Source organism: Corvus hawaiiensis, chromosome 8, assembly GCF_020740725.1.
Source record: "Corvus hawaiiensis isolate bCorHaw1 chromosome 8, bCorHaw1.pri.cur, whole genome shotgun sequence".
Taxonomy (NCBI): Eukaryota; Metazoa; Chordata; class Aves; order Passeriformes; family Corvidae; genus Corvus; species Corvus hawaiiensis.
The window spans coordinates 9,606,800-9,624,152 of record NC_063220.1 but is presented as its reverse complement, the minus strand read 5'-3'; the positions used below and the strand labels follow the sequence as shown (position 1 = coordinate 9,624,152).

At 37.9% G+C, this 17,353-nt stretch overlaps 1 protein-coding gene across 6 annotated transcripts in view; it reads right to left on the bottom strand.

Moving 5' to 3' along the window:
* Positions 1 to 2,371: 2,371 nt before the first annotated feature.
* The window catches only part of GPAM (glycerol-3-phosphate acyltransferase, mitochondrial), a 47,291-nt gene continuing 32,309 nt past the window's right edge, over positions 2,372 to 17,353 (bottom strand). For 5 of the 6 annotated variants that reach the window (XM_048310744.1, XM_048310745.1, XM_048310743.1 and 2 more), the window contains 12 exons: positions 16,749 to 16,961; positions 16,262 to 16,375; positions 14,260 to 14,345; positions 13,208 to 13,323; positions 12,373 to 12,443; positions 10,977 to 11,241; positions 10,330 to 10,472; positions 8,910 to 8,987; positions 8,014 to 8,154; positions 7,075 to 7,264; positions 6,907 to 6,965; positions 2,372 to 5,737 (listed from right to left, as the gene is read on the bottom strand). In XM_048310744.1, the coding sequence (XP_048166701.1) occupies positions 5,621 to 5,737; positions 6,907 to 6,965; positions 7,075 to 7,264; positions 8,014 to 8,154; positions 8,910 to 8,987; positions 10,330 to 10,472; positions 10,977 to 11,241; positions 12,373 to 12,443; positions 13,208 to 13,323; positions 14,260 to 14,345; positions 16,262 to 16,375; positions 16,749 to 16,961 (1,593 nt within the window). In that variant the 3' untranslated portion in view covers positions 2,372 to 5,620. The remainder of the gene's footprint in view (positions 5,738 to 6,906; positions 6,966 to 7,074; positions 7,265 to 8,013; positions 8,155 to 8,909; positions 8,988 to 10,329; positions 10,473 to 10,976; positions 11,242 to 12,372; positions 12,444 to 13,207; positions 13,324 to 14,259; positions 14,346 to 16,261; positions 16,376 to 16,748; positions 16,962 to 17,353) is intronic. The other variant, XM_048310748.1, reaches the window with a different exon arrangement.

The window sequence follows — 17,353 nt, the reverse complement described above, 5'->3', positions numbered from 1 at the left end:
GGCCATCTATCTCAGCACTTCTCTTTGCTCACAGTAAAAAGATTTTACATTATCTACCCTGGTTTTTTCCCACTGCAACTGAAGACTAAATTCACTACTTTTATCCAATCTAGGTACTCCCATAGCCAAGGAATAACCCAGATTCTTCTCCATACAGGGAGCTGAGGGGAAGCCTTTTATTTTTCCCTTCCACCTTGCCCGCAGCATCCTTCAAATAGAACTCCTCAAACAGGCCATGGTATCCCAGCTGAGACCTCATGGACTGGAAAGTTTTCCCCCATGTTTGTCATTCATGTGCAGGAGTAAGGGTATCATTATGTGACACCTGCCCTTTCCACAGCAGCAGCACCCTTCTGAGTCACATTCTGCTTGTGGTCTGCCAGTAAATTGGAGTTTTCTCCCAAGAATTGCTACACAGCTGGTTTATTTCCTCTCCTGTGTACATCCTCTCCTGCCTGTACATCAGTTGGTCTCTCAGACGTAATACCCTGGTTGGAACTGCTTTCTTCTTTTTGCCTTCTTTCAGATCTTTCAAAAATGTGTCTTACCACTGGGGTCATGATGACCCCCACTGGACTACCTGGCTCTCCTAGATCTTGTTACCTACAAATGGAAGTGCAAACTCTTTTCTGTTCCCCACTTTAGGCCACTAATGAAGGTACTGAACAGACAAGATTCAAACCAGATGCAGAATCGTGTCCAGTTCTAATAGTAATCCTTCGACTCCAAAATTCTTTCATTCTGACTGTGGCTTGTGTTTCAACGAGAGGAAGAAAAACCACTTTATACCTGTACACACAGTTTTCCTCAAATTACTCTCAAATGAAAATAGAAAACAGCATCAGAAGTGACACGTGTCTAAAGCCATGCATGGGTTCAGTGAATCTTTGGGCCTAATTTACACAAACTGATCTCCATATCTGCATTTCCTCACCTCTCAGGGACTGTGGCTCTGGAAAACATTTGAGACCCAGACATTGCAAATACTATCAGTTTAACAACCAATATTATTACTGTGCTGGAGAACAACCTTTTCATGCAAATTATTCATAGCAATTATGCTTTGTATCTTTTACTGAAATTTTGCACTGCATAATTACATGTACATAGATTTGTATAACTAATAGTTATTCAGTAATTAATTAAATTTGTTTAACAAAAATGTTTCTGTAACTGTGTATGCTTTATGACAGATGAAAGCTGGAAGTCTTTTTGGGATTTATGGTCTCTCAGGCCTGAACTCTGGCACAACACACAGTGATGAACATTTCCTACATGTTTCTTCAGAAAAGTCCCTTATTCTAAAGATAGCCTCAACTATGATAATACCTTTTGGATAATTACATTAACAGGTTGGCCAACTTACAGGAGAATAAATAAGGACAATAATTCTCACCCAGCACTGCAAAACACAAGGAACATCTATAAATAAAAACTGAAAAGAAAATGTTTCAAGCAGCAACTCAGATCAATGTGGATCTTACCTTCAAAACACAGAGCTACTGAAAACACGATGTACCATGAGAGAACAAAGCAGAGACCTCAAAGCAATGATCCTTCTAAATAAGCCTGACAAACTTCTATTACAGAAAAACTGAATTAAGCAAAAACTAGAGATAAATGCTTTATCTGACATTTGGGATTTCAAAAGACTGAGAAATAGGAAGACATTTACAGAAATAACATATAAGGTCATCACCAACAAGAATTGGGTTTAATTTAAGCTATTGACAATAATTGAATTCTAAGTTTCCTGCTTCAGCCTAGAGTTGTCAATTAATTGAGCCTTGCTTGCATGTGAACATTGCTAGAGGCCTCTTAAAGAATCAGCTGATTATAACTTTTTTTCCTGAAGAGTGAATCAGCATCCCTCCTTCTCAATTTAGGTAATGATCATCTATGCAGGTTTTATTATATTAAAGCCCCATTCCAATTAATTCACATTTGCCAGATGCTGTCACAATTGCTGACAGGTGCTTATTGGACTCCAGGTCAGCTTGAAATCACCACAAGAAGGGAAGTCTGCAGCATCAGAGCCATCCCAGGCTCCTGAATGACACACACACCCATGAGGAGAGAGAAACTGCAAAAGAACTTCATGTACATGGGGATGGGGAACACAGAGGAAAAATGGCACCTCCACTTTGCAACAAAACAGTGGCTCAGGAGTTGGGATGTCACCTCAACCTGCTTTTTAAGTGTCTCTGCTGCAGCACATACACTGGTAGAGATACATCTACAACAGAAGATTTTAATGCTTTAATTTCAGAAACTACCTGCAGTGGGACGAAGTTATTGAATGAATTCTCTTAGCAAGTTATTTAAAAAAACAGAACAACAACAAAAATCAAAATAACACTAGAAGAGCTTGTTAAATGTCATATTAGCAAACGGTTTAATTTATTAAAATGACTCCAGTACACCTCTGTGCTTCTACAACAGACACGCATTACACATAACAGGTAAAACACAGTAACATTCTCCAGTCAGCAGTTCCAAGCTCATTAGCTCAGGAACACAAAACCAACAGTATCTTTACATCACCTCCCAGCTCAACCTTCTTCCAGGTGGTGCTAGGGGCACTTCTTTGAGGGGCAGGTAGGCAGTTGAATGCAAGTGTGTGTCTGTGGTTCCTGCTCAGAGAGGGTGAGTGCAGCCCTGTGCTGCCCAGAGCAGGCACGTTTGCCCGGACACTGTCAGGGTCAGTACAAAGTCAGGACTACGGGCAGTGAGGACGTGGATCACTGCGGCCGCACGGGGAGTGCAATTCTACATTTATCATCACCCTAAAAACGGGACATCTACAGGATGTGCATGGAAAGGTTAAGTTTCTCATAGCATGAAAGACACTGGCCCAGAAAGATTTGCACACCTGAGTATTATGCTCACAAGAATGACAAGACTCATGAAAGTCTTGATAAAGTCTTAAAATACAGTTGTGGTAATTCAGGGCCAGTCCTTCCTCCTTTACTGGTTAACTTTACTGAAATCAACTCGACCCGGAATTCTAACAGCAAAAGAAACATGAGAAGTTAATAAAATCAGAAGACACTGAAGGTGTAAATACAGTGCAAGTGTTGGTTTTAGTTTTTTTTGACTGTTACAGCCTGATAATTTTACATTCTGTGCTTTAATTTCAGGGGAAAGCATAGATGTTTTGTGTCAGAACATACACACTAGCATATATACACATATACATACACACTTGCTGCAGAATGCAAAGGCTTCCAGTGGTATATGATTCATAGTACCAATCTCTCACATGCAGGTTTTTTTTTCATACAAAACCAAAACAGTTTTAGAGGTGCCCCCTCCCCCTGCATATGTAAGTATTCATTAATGTGTATTCACATGCATTATTACCCACTCATTGATTTATGTTAACCAGATTTAGATTTTTAATTTTTTTTTTAATGTAAGCCATAAATGACTTTAGTTGCAACACCTAGCCAGAACACTCCAGTGACCACAGCACTCCTGGGTTTTATGGTAACTAATGCCTCAGTTGGCAAAACATTCTTAATAAAATGACTCAAGTTTTGTTTGCTTCATATTGCTTCATTCAAAAAAAAAAAATTTATGTATAATCTTTGCTGTTAGTACACTTCAGATTTACTGAAGTGCAGTAAACTATGAGAGCTCGTTATTCAGAAGCACCTAGACTTTCTCGATATTAAATGGAAGCCATCAGCAACAAACACTGTATGGAGAATTCATCAGGTGGACAAACAGTGCACATCAGTGAGTATGAGATGAAACTGTTTTCTAAACAGCTGGTAGCCTTCACAAAACAAATGATGTGTGATGTAGTCACTGTCCTGCTGAGACAGCAGGACACAAGAACACAAACAAGTGACTCTAGGGTCAGTGTTTATTCGTATTAATGTAGCTTTGGTTCAGAAATTCTTTAAGTGTTGTAGAGCACCTGGTTTAGTGACAAAACACATGCATCTCACAGTGCTAACAGTAGAATGCTAATAAACTATAAACTGCAGGTTTCAAATATTAATAGCATTTAATAAAAAAATTTACAGAAATATTTTTGTTGACAAATGTGCAGTACAAATCCAAGCTCCTTGGCCACAAACTCTAATTGTGTGCATCAGTTTTGTGCTGGCATAACAGTGCAAGTGCTGGGATTCAAGTATGCTTTTCCATGTTTGAGTTAAGCAACAGAGATTACATGATGAAGTTTGGGAGATTTTCTGCTCAAAAGGCCAGGATGTGAGAATCAAGCAAAGCAATGCAGCAAAGGAAATGCTTAATTTCCCTCATCTAGAAGGCATAAAGGAGGGAAAACACATTTCACAAGCAAACCAGCTTCACATTCCACCAAGTTATTGCTTCAGCTAAATCAGCTGTACTAAAATACAGGACTACAGGTTGCGATCTAAACTGCCCTCACATGAAGAGAAGATGAAATCTGCAGTGCAAGTTCTCCATGCAAAAGGATCAAATTGCAACATCAGAGTCCTGTTTCCTCGGGCAGAAATTATTTGCCATTCAGTTTTGCCTATGAATTAATTTTTTTCGTCAGTTAGATCACAGTCAAAAGTACATTGTTTATATTTCTGTGTTTCCAGAGGTACTACTTCATGCCAATTTAGGTCTGCTCAACAACAGAATACAATATGAACACTTGTTTCCAAAGAACTACGAAGCTGAACTGACGAAGTTATTGCTGAAATTTTTAGGGCCAAAATTAAAACCTATTTCGCCAAATCAAGCCTTTACTCCACTTAAAAAAAATCTGGCATCCTATTAATTAAAAAAAACAAAAGAAAACACTCCCCCCCCCGAACTTAATAGGTATTCTTTTTTCAATTAAATAATAATCTAAGATTTTACAAGATATTCACATTCAGGCAACTGTCACCTGACTTTCATCTGGCTGAATGACAGATGCCATAATAAAAACAAGAACACTACTCTCACTCTTCCTGACAGCAGTGATTAGTGCAATTTACCACTGCACTACACAGTTTTAATAGTGCAAGGTGTGCCTGCTGACATTTCTCACAATCACCTGCTACATGATCGTTATCCTCAGATGTCTGTACCTGTAATTTTCATTAGAATTTTGGCATTTATGTTAATATTTCTGAAAAACTATGGCTTTATCCATGAAGTATATAGCCTGCCTAAGCAAAATTTTTAAACCATTTATTTAAAACAATAAAATTGAATTGGAATGAAAGTTACTTGGTTAAGCCATAAACTGTGTTGCCACTAAACTCAAGATCTCAGGGTTAGCTACAGAACATCAATTTGTGTATTTGTGCATCTGTTACAGTCTTTAAAAGTTCATTTAAAATGTAACACTGATAAAAGTCACTCTTTTTTTACATCTAATTCTAATAATTTATCTTTTTTTGCAACATGTTTAATTACTTGTATCCAAAGTGTCATCTGAGTATCACTGTATTACAACAAGACTGGGACTGTAAGAAACCCATAAATGCACACGTAAGAAGGCACTTGTCTTCCAGTAGTTCAAGTCAGAGAAGGCCTTACCCAGACAGTGGCACCTTACACTTTGAAGGATTTGCTAATGTCCCCAGGCTTTGCCACAGTCTCAAAAACTGTCCTTGTGTCCCTGGACAAAGGTGCAATGTGTGGTCTATAATACCATGAAGCTCATGACGAATTCCAGTAGTTTCTGCCTATTGCGCTGAGGTAGGAATGTAGTGCTGAGTTCCAAAATGATGTCTTTCCTTTGCTTAGTCTGCTTGAAAACCTAAAGCACAACATGAACACATGTAAGCATCAGCATGGTACAGGAATCTCCTTTCTTCTGAGATTAAAATGTTACAGTCTATACTAAGTTTTCCCTCATTTACAAGATTTTTTCTTTTCATTTCTTGAAGGCTTAGATGGCAATGCCTTTAGGTGTTATTAGAATTCACTCAGTGTTGAAGCCTTTCAAGTGTTATGGAAGAAAAGAAATTGAGAAATAAGTACAGTGCGTGATAAACAGCCAAAACTCAACAGTGAGGGATAAAACAAGCAATCAAAGGCACTTACAAAAGTGTAAGCACTTTAAAAAAAAGAACTCATATGCTATGCTACAATAGATGCTCAGCAGACATTATCTAGTTCTACTTTTCATGCTAGTTTATCCTGCTGTTGGAAAATGATGGCTTCAAAATGTGCTTTCCTCACAGCTATTAAGAGTCTACAGGAAGATAACTTTACTAGGCCAACTATTTTGGATTATTAAATATATCAGAATTTAAAGGCAAAGACTTCAAAACCCATATCTAGCAACATTTTGCCTAAATGTCAAAACTTTCAAAATTATAATGCTATATCTTATCTGGCATTCAGGAAGCCATGCCATTCTGATGAAAGAAAAACACTTCACTTGCAACATCTACATGGGTGATTTAAAATACTGGTGGTAAAGTACAAAACTGAGTGTTTATCTTAAAGAACACCTGCATCCTCATGGTGAGCACTGAAGGTGTATAAGGATGGTTCTTCTGGAGCATCAGTCACTGCTAAGCCAAAACTCAGTAACTAATGCTTTTTTAAAGATTTAAGTAGACTTCAAAATTAAATTTAGCTGTTACTGAGCACAGAACATGCTCTCAGCCTTTCAATATTGTCCAATAGAGACATGGAGTAAAACCGAGGAACTTCACTTGCTGTGAATAAAAACGTCTAGTCACCCAGCTATCCAGACAGGCCTTCCCAGGGGCAAGAAGTGCCCTGTTCTACAGCTTGTGCTCTCTTTTACAGCCCTCAGCCTGAAGGAAACCAAAATGCTCCAAACCCACAATACATTTCTGCAGATACATTCACTGATTTTAAACTGACACTGAATAGATTCATTGAAATGTCCAAATTGTGCTCCTTATTGAAACAAAACTTAACAGTCACCAGATTTGAGCACCAAACACTTACTCCAATTTCCTTGAAGACTTTCACCGCATTTTTCACGTGACTGTAGGTAGCACTCTCAGCTGCAAGAAAGAAAACCCAGAGATAAACAAACTGCAGTTCAATTGGGGCTACCGTGTGGTAGAAAGAACAGAATGAATCAAACCCAGTTCCAAAACCAGTTCAACATACCATACACAGCAACATTCCTCTCTGTCCTGCTTATTAAGTGCCTGTGTAGCTTCTGAATATATTCAGATTCTAAAACAGGACCACTAAAATTGTGCACAAAGATGACAGCAGAGCTGTATGCCTCCAGTAAAGGTCCCAGTAACCTCTGCAGGAAAGTGATGTACTGCTGGTGCTCTTGAGACTGGCTAACCTAAGAAAAGGCAACAAAAAGTTCAGTGACAGAGACCAGTGGAAACCAGAAACGACCTGCAAGGCAGAACATGGCAAAACAGCATCCAAAAGAAAAACAAAAGCTCAAAAACTTGCACCAAAACAAGTGTGGTGGCACAGCACAATATGAGAGCGTAGCAAGAAAAGAGGTTTATCATGAGGGACAAAACAGGCACTGAACTTCACAGACCAATGCTATTTTTTCCTCCTCCATGGTATTATACTATTTTTCCAAAATAAAATTAAAGACATCATGCTGTTCCGCAGCCAACAGAAGGGCTGCCCTACATTCACAGAGTTGGACAGAAGTTTTCAAGTGTTAACAAGTATCCTAAAGAGTGTTTGTGTCAGCTCTGAGAAAACTAGTAAAGTATCTAAAATCAACATAAGCAGCCTATGAAGTGGAATATAGGCTGAATATAAATACCAGTCAGATGTGCCCCTTTTAGAGTGCATGTTAAGAATAAAACCAAGATACTTGAGTCTTTATCAGTTTTCAGGACTCTAACCATTGCTCTTCCCTGTAAAGATTATTTGATGTTTCTTCAGCTCTTTTCCTCATGGGAAGCAGACAAAGGTATTTTATGGACTGTACAAAAAAACTACAAACTAAGATTGCAAATCAAGAAAAAAACCCCAAATAAAGAAAAATATCAGTACCTGTCCTGAAAAAGCAATTTGTATCTCTCACAAGAGGGTTTAACATTATTAGCCTAAGGAAAATACTACCTTCAGGTAGCAATCTCTCTGTTCCTCTCCAAAATCACTGTCTTCATCTTCCTCGTCACTTCTCCAAGATAACGGCTCAGGGAGTTTTTTATTCCACTGATGTTCTGTAAGACTGGGGCTAACATCCTCCTGATCATCCTGCTTAAATTTCAAAGACAAGGTGGTAAATAGGTACAACTTCAAATCCAGGCAAGCAATAGGTTTATTTTATGATCTCATCTGACTTATCAATGCATTTATTAACCAGTATTTAATGGAAGCAGGTGAGACTCAGTTATAGGAAGCAGTGAGAAACGGATAGAAAAGAGACATTTGGTGAAAAAGACTTTTTTCCTTGCTTCCTTCCGGGTGCCAAGGTTTGTTTAGCATGCACAAAAAGAAGATTATGAAGCAAAGATATGCTGAATCAGCTGCCTCTGCTCCTAAGGTCTTCTTTGCACTGTGCACCTCTGGCAAACTGCACCACACAGTGACTCCCCTGCAGCCCCAAAACTGCAATTTGGGGAGTTTTACAGTAATTCTGAGATCAATGCAAAGGAATTAAAGAATGACAAAAGGTCTGGACTCCTGACTCCTGTATAGCAGAAAGTAAAAATCCATGTAGCTATGCTACATTTGAAAGGGTTCCAAAAATAAAATAAATCCCAAGTTTCAAGACAATACAAAAATACTTGTCTTCCTAAGTAGCCTTATTGGTAAAATGAAATTATACACAGAGTCATGAAGCATCACAGGCTGACTGCACCCTATGCATAGAAGAATGAAGCAGTCTCAGTCCTGGGCACGTTGTTACAAGCTTTCAGTAACAATGTATATTTAGAACAAGTCTCACAACTAAGGAGCATGAACTACCCGTAGTACAGTACAGAACTCCTACAGCATCTCTGCCATTTTACCTCGGCCACCAGAAGAATGCCATACTGGATCAGCCTTTCCACAGATTCATGGCAAACTTGGTAGATCACCTGGCAAGGCTGCACAACATAAAAGGAATGCAATGAAAAAATCACATCCATTACACCCATTATGGCAACATCATTCCCTGTTCAGTATGAGCCTTTTAGATATAGCAGTATTATTCCTTTTATGCAAGTTGTTAAACTTTTATCAGCATAATCCCAATGCACCACTCTTGTGTTTACCCTGGCAGACATTAAAAAAAATTATAGTGAAATAGGATATTTAAAACATGTCCAAGATTCTTCCGAAATGCATTACCACTGGTAGAAAGCCACATTAAATATTCTCCCCTTTTAACAGCCTCTAACCAAATTTTAGTTTGTTAACAATTCTGGAATAAAATCATCATAAAATTGAAATTATTGAAACTCAGAACAGCGACCTATTTGGAATTTAAAGGAAACTACACTTTCAAGAAATTCTCTTATGTGTTTTGAAACTGAATAAACAAAAACAACCTCTTTTACATTATTCATCACCATCCAGGAAATATTTTCTTAGTTAAAAAAATAATAATCTATTACTAACTCTGAAAACAGAAGGATAATAGTACTAAAGAACTCCACTATATGAGCTAACATTACTGCCCAGACAAAAATATTAAATTTGGTTTACGCATCCGTTAAAATGCACCAGCCAAATATGAGTACAAATTTAAAAACTGATTCAAGAATCTCTAGAACTTTAATTAACTTCTACACATAAGAGAAAAGAACATTCAGCACTTAAAATTGACAGTATGCAGTGTCTGAAAAACAAGGTAACATCAGCTCTTGTCAGTGTTTTGTAACACAACAAAAACTGAAGTCAAGCCATGTTCAAAATTGCTACTAAGTACTAGGTGTGGCACAATGAGTACTGCACTCCTATGCAAATAAGGGATATCTTTAGAATATGGAGCCTTGCTTCCCAACATAATTTCAATCATCTGTGCATACTCATAGTAGCTGGGTACTCACAAAGACTTTTGCTTCTTTAGGTTAAAAAACCCCGTAAAATAAATAGTTTGGGCAGAATGCAAATACAGCTGTGATAATCCAATTACACGAGTGACACAAAATACGTTAGAGAAGCTGTTCTCTCAGCTTCCCACAACTCGAGGTGGGCTTCTTAATGCTGCCTTTCTCAGGAAAGGCCTAAAGCACAGCAGAAATATTCCAGCCCCAGCCCAGCATTGCCCACTTCAGCAGCTGCAGGAGCAGCAGGGGGCACTCAGTGTGTGATACCCATTGGTACCCACCACCGTCAGACTGCACTGACAGTGAACAGATCAGAGCTGGGACACTTGCAGAAAGCATCCTGTAATTTTTAAGGAACAAGCAGGAAAAAACCTGGGCAATTAATGCAATTACTTACCAAAGATACAGTGAATTCATTAGAAAGCAAGTAGCACAAGCTGGCAGCTTTTCGGACCAGGTGCTCTTGACTGATCAAACTGGGAGAAGCAGCACTGGTACCATTTCTGTACCTCCTGCTCTGAATCGCGTGAAGGCTGCAGGCTGGAGCAGGAACAAACACAGGCAAAGTTTAATTTTCCAAAGAGCTTTACGGCAAAGGAAACTTCAAACTTCTGGTTTGTCTACTTCTGAGGGCTAAAAGCAGTCAAATATTACACATGCCATTCAAGAATACAGACAGAATTCACCACTATTTTGTGTCCAGTAATGTCAGATCAAAACAAAATCTCATTAAAATACTGCTCATCAAAGCACAGGTTTTGCCATGTTGGCACAGACCTCTGATAGTGCTTTGCCTATGGCAGTGACCAGTACACAAATACTTCCAAGAAAGATAAAGGATAAGGGGAAAAAAGAATAGAAACGTTCCACAAACAAAATATAAGTTTGCTTTAAAATTGTTTGTTAAGGTAAACATGGGCTGAAACAGGAAGTGAAAAAATATATTAAAGTAAATAACACAAGAAGCTGATGAGGTTTTCTGTGCAGATACTTTGACTTCAAGGGTTACAAGAAAGTCTTTCCTTGATAAACCCCAAAACATACCAATAACAGCCTCTTTAATGAATACATGAAGTATTCCATTGCTGTAGAAGTTGAGTTCAAAGACAGCAGGTATTGTGATGCTGGGAGTGACGAAGAACTCATTGTTCCTGCTTGTGTTTGTGATATTTACACAGTTCCCCAACAAGTGGATGGCATGCATGACAACATCATCCGAGTTCCCTGAAAATCCCAAGTCAAAGTCACGGGCTAGGACCTCCTCCTTCATGGAGAAGAAATCTTCTACCAGCCTGGAAAGATCAGTTCCCTAGAATAAACACAGAATCACAAAGTTAAACAATTTTTCTACATAGGAGACTACCAGTAAACTACATAATCAGGTATATATCAAACACAATACACTAACTATCAACAACCCCAAGCACCATAGTCATAGCAGAAAAACTGATTTTCACTGAGGTTTTGATGAGCAGTTCCACATGTTTTGAATTACATGCAATTATATTTTACAGCTATGCAACTATTTGGGGATGCAAGATTTTTGTTTGCTTCTTGGTTTATTTCACAGCCTGCAGAGACTTGAATACCTCAAGGCCATGCCAGAGGTACCATATTTCTGTTACCTATGCTATAAAGTGAATGATCAATTAGATGGGAACATTGCACTTAACAGAACTGAACAACTGGTCTGGAACATGAGGAAAAAGCCTTTCCTCAGGAACCTCCTTTTCTTGTTTTCTGTCAAGATGGATTCAGATCACATTGTAAAATGCTTCTTTGATTCCACTATTTTAGGAAATTGGAAAGACTGGACTGAAGAGAACGGTGACGCTTCCTCCACAAGCAGGATTATACAACTGACCAATATTTTTCCATTTATTCTCAACTTACATGCAATAAAAGCTTCAGATTAGAAGGAGAAGGAACTTTAGAAAAAATGCAAAACAAACTTGTAGGAGAAAAAAATTTCTTCCAAGTCTCATGCACAAGACTTCAGGTAAACATTAGTATCATTCTGCCATTGTGATAAAATATTTTAGTACTGAGGAACAGCAAAATCAATTTGGAAATTAATGGAACAGTTTCTAGAGTATTCAATAGTGAATGTGTTTTGAGATCTAAAAAACAATCCTAACACAATAAACGAAACCCATGTAATCTTTTAGAAAGGCATAACATTTTGAATTACAAAGATCTATTTCCACATAAGCATTTATTATCATCCCATCAATATCAATGCTTGTGTTCAAGCACCCACTGCTAACTAAAATATCAGCACTCAGACTACCTCAAATCCACTTTAATTTAAAATTAAATTAAATTTTAATCTTTCTTCTTTTATCAGTATAATACAATAGTAAAATCCATACTGTTTTTTTTTAGTAAGTTATCAAGGCCAAAGCAATGTTTGGCTATTTAAGCAGCACAGAAGCCTTACCTCCCTGTGTCTGTACAGCAACAAACAGGCAACAATGTGGGTAGACATCACAGCACAGGACTTGTTAGCAGCTAGAGGTGAACAAGATAAACTTGTTAAGGCCCTGAGACACTCAGAACAGCATTACAAATGAAAGAGCACCCACTATTTAAAAAATAATAATAGTGATGTGGGCACGGAACTGAACCCCCCAAATGAAATACAGTGTATCATGTCTATCAAGAAACAATATTAAAGTAATCAGATTAAATTCAGTAAGAAGGCCAAATAAAGCTTAAATACTTACTTTCTGTGTATCTCTTGTACCACAAGCTACAGAGCTACTGACTGAAGCATATATCACATAACCTACAAAACCTGGCAACACTGGTCCATGCAGCTAGATGAGTTCATGTATGACCTTAAATAAAGCCATTAAGACACTCCAATAACTACTTGCATGAAGAGGTAAGAAATGAGTGAGTGTATCAATATGACAATCAAGCACTTCAGAGTACATAAAGTTCAGTGTACTAGTCCAACAAACAGAAAAAAAATCTTCTACTTGATCAGAAAAAGAGTTTATTAAACTTTGAAGAGGAAGGAGAAAGACAAAGGATGGAGAATTGTCAAGATCATGCAAGTCATTAAATGATCACCTGAATGGAGACAATTAGGAAGTATGACATTACCATGCAGACAATTCATGCAGTCAGCAAAACAAAACAGGCAGCTGATAGCAACCTGGAAGGTGTCCCTGCCCATGCCAGGGGGGTTGAAACAAGATGATCTTTAAGGTCCCTTCCTATCCACACCACTCTATGATTCTGTGGTAGTGATACCCTTCAACACTTACTGAACAAAATGTGCTCAGCCAAGTTGGATATCAGCTCTCTTCTGAAGGGTTCACTGGTGATATCCCTGGAGTTGGGCAGTGAGGCCTCTGCACCTTCATCCACAGTATCGCTGGGTCTGAATACAGAATAAAAATTGACATGATGACATTTAGATTTTTATCAAAATGTAAAATAATCTAAATTGATTTTTTATATATACTAAGTGGACCACAGCACAAAATACCATTATAGTCTGGTAAGGGCAGAAAAATGTTATCAAGGAAAAAGCTCTACCGACTTTTCCAGATTATTTCTTCGCACTAAAAAACAATCCATAGTAAGACTACCATAAGAAAAATTGCAACCATTTTCTATGGCTACTCACAACTTTGCTGCAATACCAACTGCTCACTTTCCTTCAACAAATATGAACAGTAGAATAAGCAAATCTACCTAAAAGACAGAGCCCAGTCTCTCTACAAAGTAGAAATGGTCTTTTGTATGGACTTAGAACTTTCTAAAGGTACAGGACTGACTTTGTCTCTACCAGGACCACACAGGTTTGTGTAAGTCCTGAAAAGACAACTAAAATGTGTATCTATGTAACAAATGCAGAGCTAACCCTTGAGCAGTTTTTCAGTTCTGAGTGACAGTCACCTCCTTGAAAACAAGGAGTACTCACTCCCAGGTCCTATTTGCTTTGGAATTATTCCAAAAATCTTGTGAAATGTTTGTAAGGTTTAAAAAAATCCTTCACTTACAGTAAGCATGTAATTTTTTCCCTGAGTTATTCCATAAAATTTATAAACAAACCAACAGACGTCACTAAAATTTAAAAAAAAATTTTAAAAGTCTCCTTGAATTTATTTAAACAGAGCTCATCAGGAAGAATGTAACTCTTATAATAAATTGCATAGTTGTAATTGCCTAAGTTTTGCACTTTTCTATAAACAATTAGATTATCCATGGGCAGTTCAAGCTCTGCTTGGAATGTAATGCAGAACACTAAAAAGATAAACAAACAAATCCCAACCTGTCCTGCCTTTCAACAACATCCAAAAAAAATCTCTACCTTGAGGGAAGTATAGCTGGTAACAAAGCTTGTTCCAAAGAAAGAGAAGCAGGCACAGGTTTTTGGCTTTGGCTGTTTACATATTCCTGTTAAAAAAAAGACTTGTTATTTTTTGTACATTTTCCACCCTATTCTTGCATTCAATTGATAATGCTATTACAGAAAAAAGGCAATTACTCAAAAATGAAACCATGACCAAAAATAGCTCACACCAAAGAAGCAGTAATAAGGTCAGAGATATTAAAAGTTTTCAACAGCTTATTCACTTTTGACTTTATGTTATGCACAAAGCAGACTTCCCACAGCAAGGAATCTGTACTTCATGAAAAAACTTGCAATGAAAACAACACATAACCCCTGTCAGCACCCTGCTGTGAACAACTCCTTTGAGATGAGCTGCTCCGGGATTAAATTAATGAGAACTTCCTCATTAACATGAGTGAGAGCAAAGCCTAGCACCCATTCAAAAACAACGTGGAGACTGTAATTACTGTTTGCAAATGCCAGGATAGAGAACTTCTCCAGGGGTAAACACGAGTGTACAAAACTCCAGTTTCAAGACACAGACTAAAGCCCCCAGGAAGCAGGCAGGGTACTGCATGCTTGGAATTCCTGAATCCCAAATTTCTCTAAAGCCAAACTCCTCTCCTTATAGGTTAAAATTTACATTATTCTGTTTTCAGGACACTGTGTTCCCTCAGTTTTTGTAAAGAATGGGAAACTAAAGAGCCACTTAACCTGCTGGTCAGGAAAACAGTTCCCTCCCAGAAAAGCTGCTTAAAAGACTTTCACAGCCTCTTTCACACACTCTTCTGCTTCCAAGCCTGTGCTCATAGAACTGCAGACAAATTAACCCCCAAAGCTCATCTGCTTTAGAAAAACCTGCAGTGACACAACTGAAGTTACACTTGTGCAAATCTGAACTAAGGCACACTCTAATGCTTTATGTAATTTATCACCATTCTAGAGCACAATAAGGAACACAGGTACAAATGAGATCTGCCAGAGGCTCTGGGAAGGTATAGAGTGATTAGCATTTCACTAGATTCAGAGGGCAGATAACCTTCTTTTCCTTACACTGATCCAAGAAGAGTTGTTAACTCCCAAGAAGAGCCCAAGCCTTCTCCTTTGGAAGTGAATTAGTATCTTTCCCTACTACACTAATTATAATGCAGTGCAGCTGGTCACAATAATTTCATGCTGTGGTAACCGAACCCTCCAAAGCTCTCTAACCTACTGCTTTTTCTGAGAGAAGTAGGGCAGAAAGAAGAACACCTAATTAATTTGAATAATGTTCTAATAAGTTGCTGTTACAGTGCTTAATCTTATTAAAGTTACACTAAAAATAAGGTATACTGTGGCAGAATACAGATTAGTGAAATCTGTACCAGCAGATTCTGCAAAGACATCGGAGAAAATTTAAAGTGAATGCAGATACTGCCACATGACCCCATTCTCTGAGAAGCTACAGAACAGTATATGGTGAAGTAGTGTAGGTAATAGCTGTGAACTAATAATGAATGATGACTTTCAAAGAATATACAGATTTTTATGATACCCATGACACTTTTATAGCTACTAATTTTCTTAGCAATTTTAAAAATCCAGCGAGATAAATGCCCTTCCTCAACCATAGCGTATGTCATTAAATTACTTAAACTGGAAAACAGTATTCAGCTTCCTTCAAATGTCTCTACAACATAAAGAATTAATACAAGGTATAAAGATCATTTTAAAGATTGCTTGTTAAACAAAGAACGCCACAAGTAAGAATACTCAGACCATTTCAAAACTAATATATCAACTCTGAGACTATTTCAGCTGAGTCCAAAGACTCACACATTCATCAAAAACAGGGATACTTTTGTCCCGCCAGAATGGACGGCAGCAGATAACACTAGTGATCATAACCCACAGAGAGAAAATCGAAATAAATGTGTCCCACTACTGAAACACCAAAAACATCAAACTTTCAAAAAGACCTTCAAGATACCAAACTTACTTTTAAGGAAAATGGTTGTGCAAAATCTACTCTGACACACCCATAATTCTTCCGCAGCATTCTGAAGACTCCTCTAGCTATACTCCAAAGACTTTCATTCTTCTTAGGGTTGCCCTAGAAAATATAGGTGGTTGTTTTGCTTTTTTTCCACTTTGCAATTAAAAGGTTACGTTTAAAATTAAAATGCACGCAACAGCAGACAAAGCAAGGCCGAAGCTTTTGACACACCTTGTAACTTCAAGTACATCTAGAGAACTATTTTTCTCCATAGAGAGAAATAAACATATTACTTGTCATGAACTTGCATTCAGAAGTGTGTCACCTGTACCTCAGCACTCCTTGTCAGAGAGGTTTTGTGATTCATGCCTCAACACTAACCCCAGGTCCATGGGACAGAGGACCAGCATAACATTTAACTATGTAACACATTTTCCTGCACATAAGCAGAAAATCCCCCAGGCAAAACAAGTCATTTGATTGTTCTTACCAGCTGTTCACTGTTATAGTGACCTTCAATTATGCGATCATAGGAGATTCCCACAGGTATAATTAGGACATCAGGAGTAGCATTTGAGAAGAGAGCATCCACCACCACGGACAGAAGACCTGCTCTAGCTCCAGATGTCTTTCCACTTCGAGACCGTGTGCCTTCCAAGAATATTTCTAGAAACTGCTGCTGTCTCAACAATTCTTCTATGTGCTGAATACAAAAAGATTGGAAAAGAAAAAAAAAAAAGTTTAATTTAAAGTCTAATTATATTGGCATTTATATATATATAATAACATATAATTATATTTCAAATATATTGTCAGAAACCCTTCCTTTCAAAAGCATTGGAAGATCACGACTTGGCATGAATATTTGGGGGGAAAAACCCCAGTAATTAATTAACGCCTGACACAAACCCAGACCTATCTGCAACTGAATTTGCATCAATATACAAGCAGTATAATGACATTTGTTCAAAAAGCATCTCTAACAACAGTTGATGCAGTTGATTTGCATTCATCTCTCCTTCTGGTTCCCCAGAACACCCCATCTTCCAAGATGTAAATACAGCTACTACACTGAATGGCACAAAAGATTACATC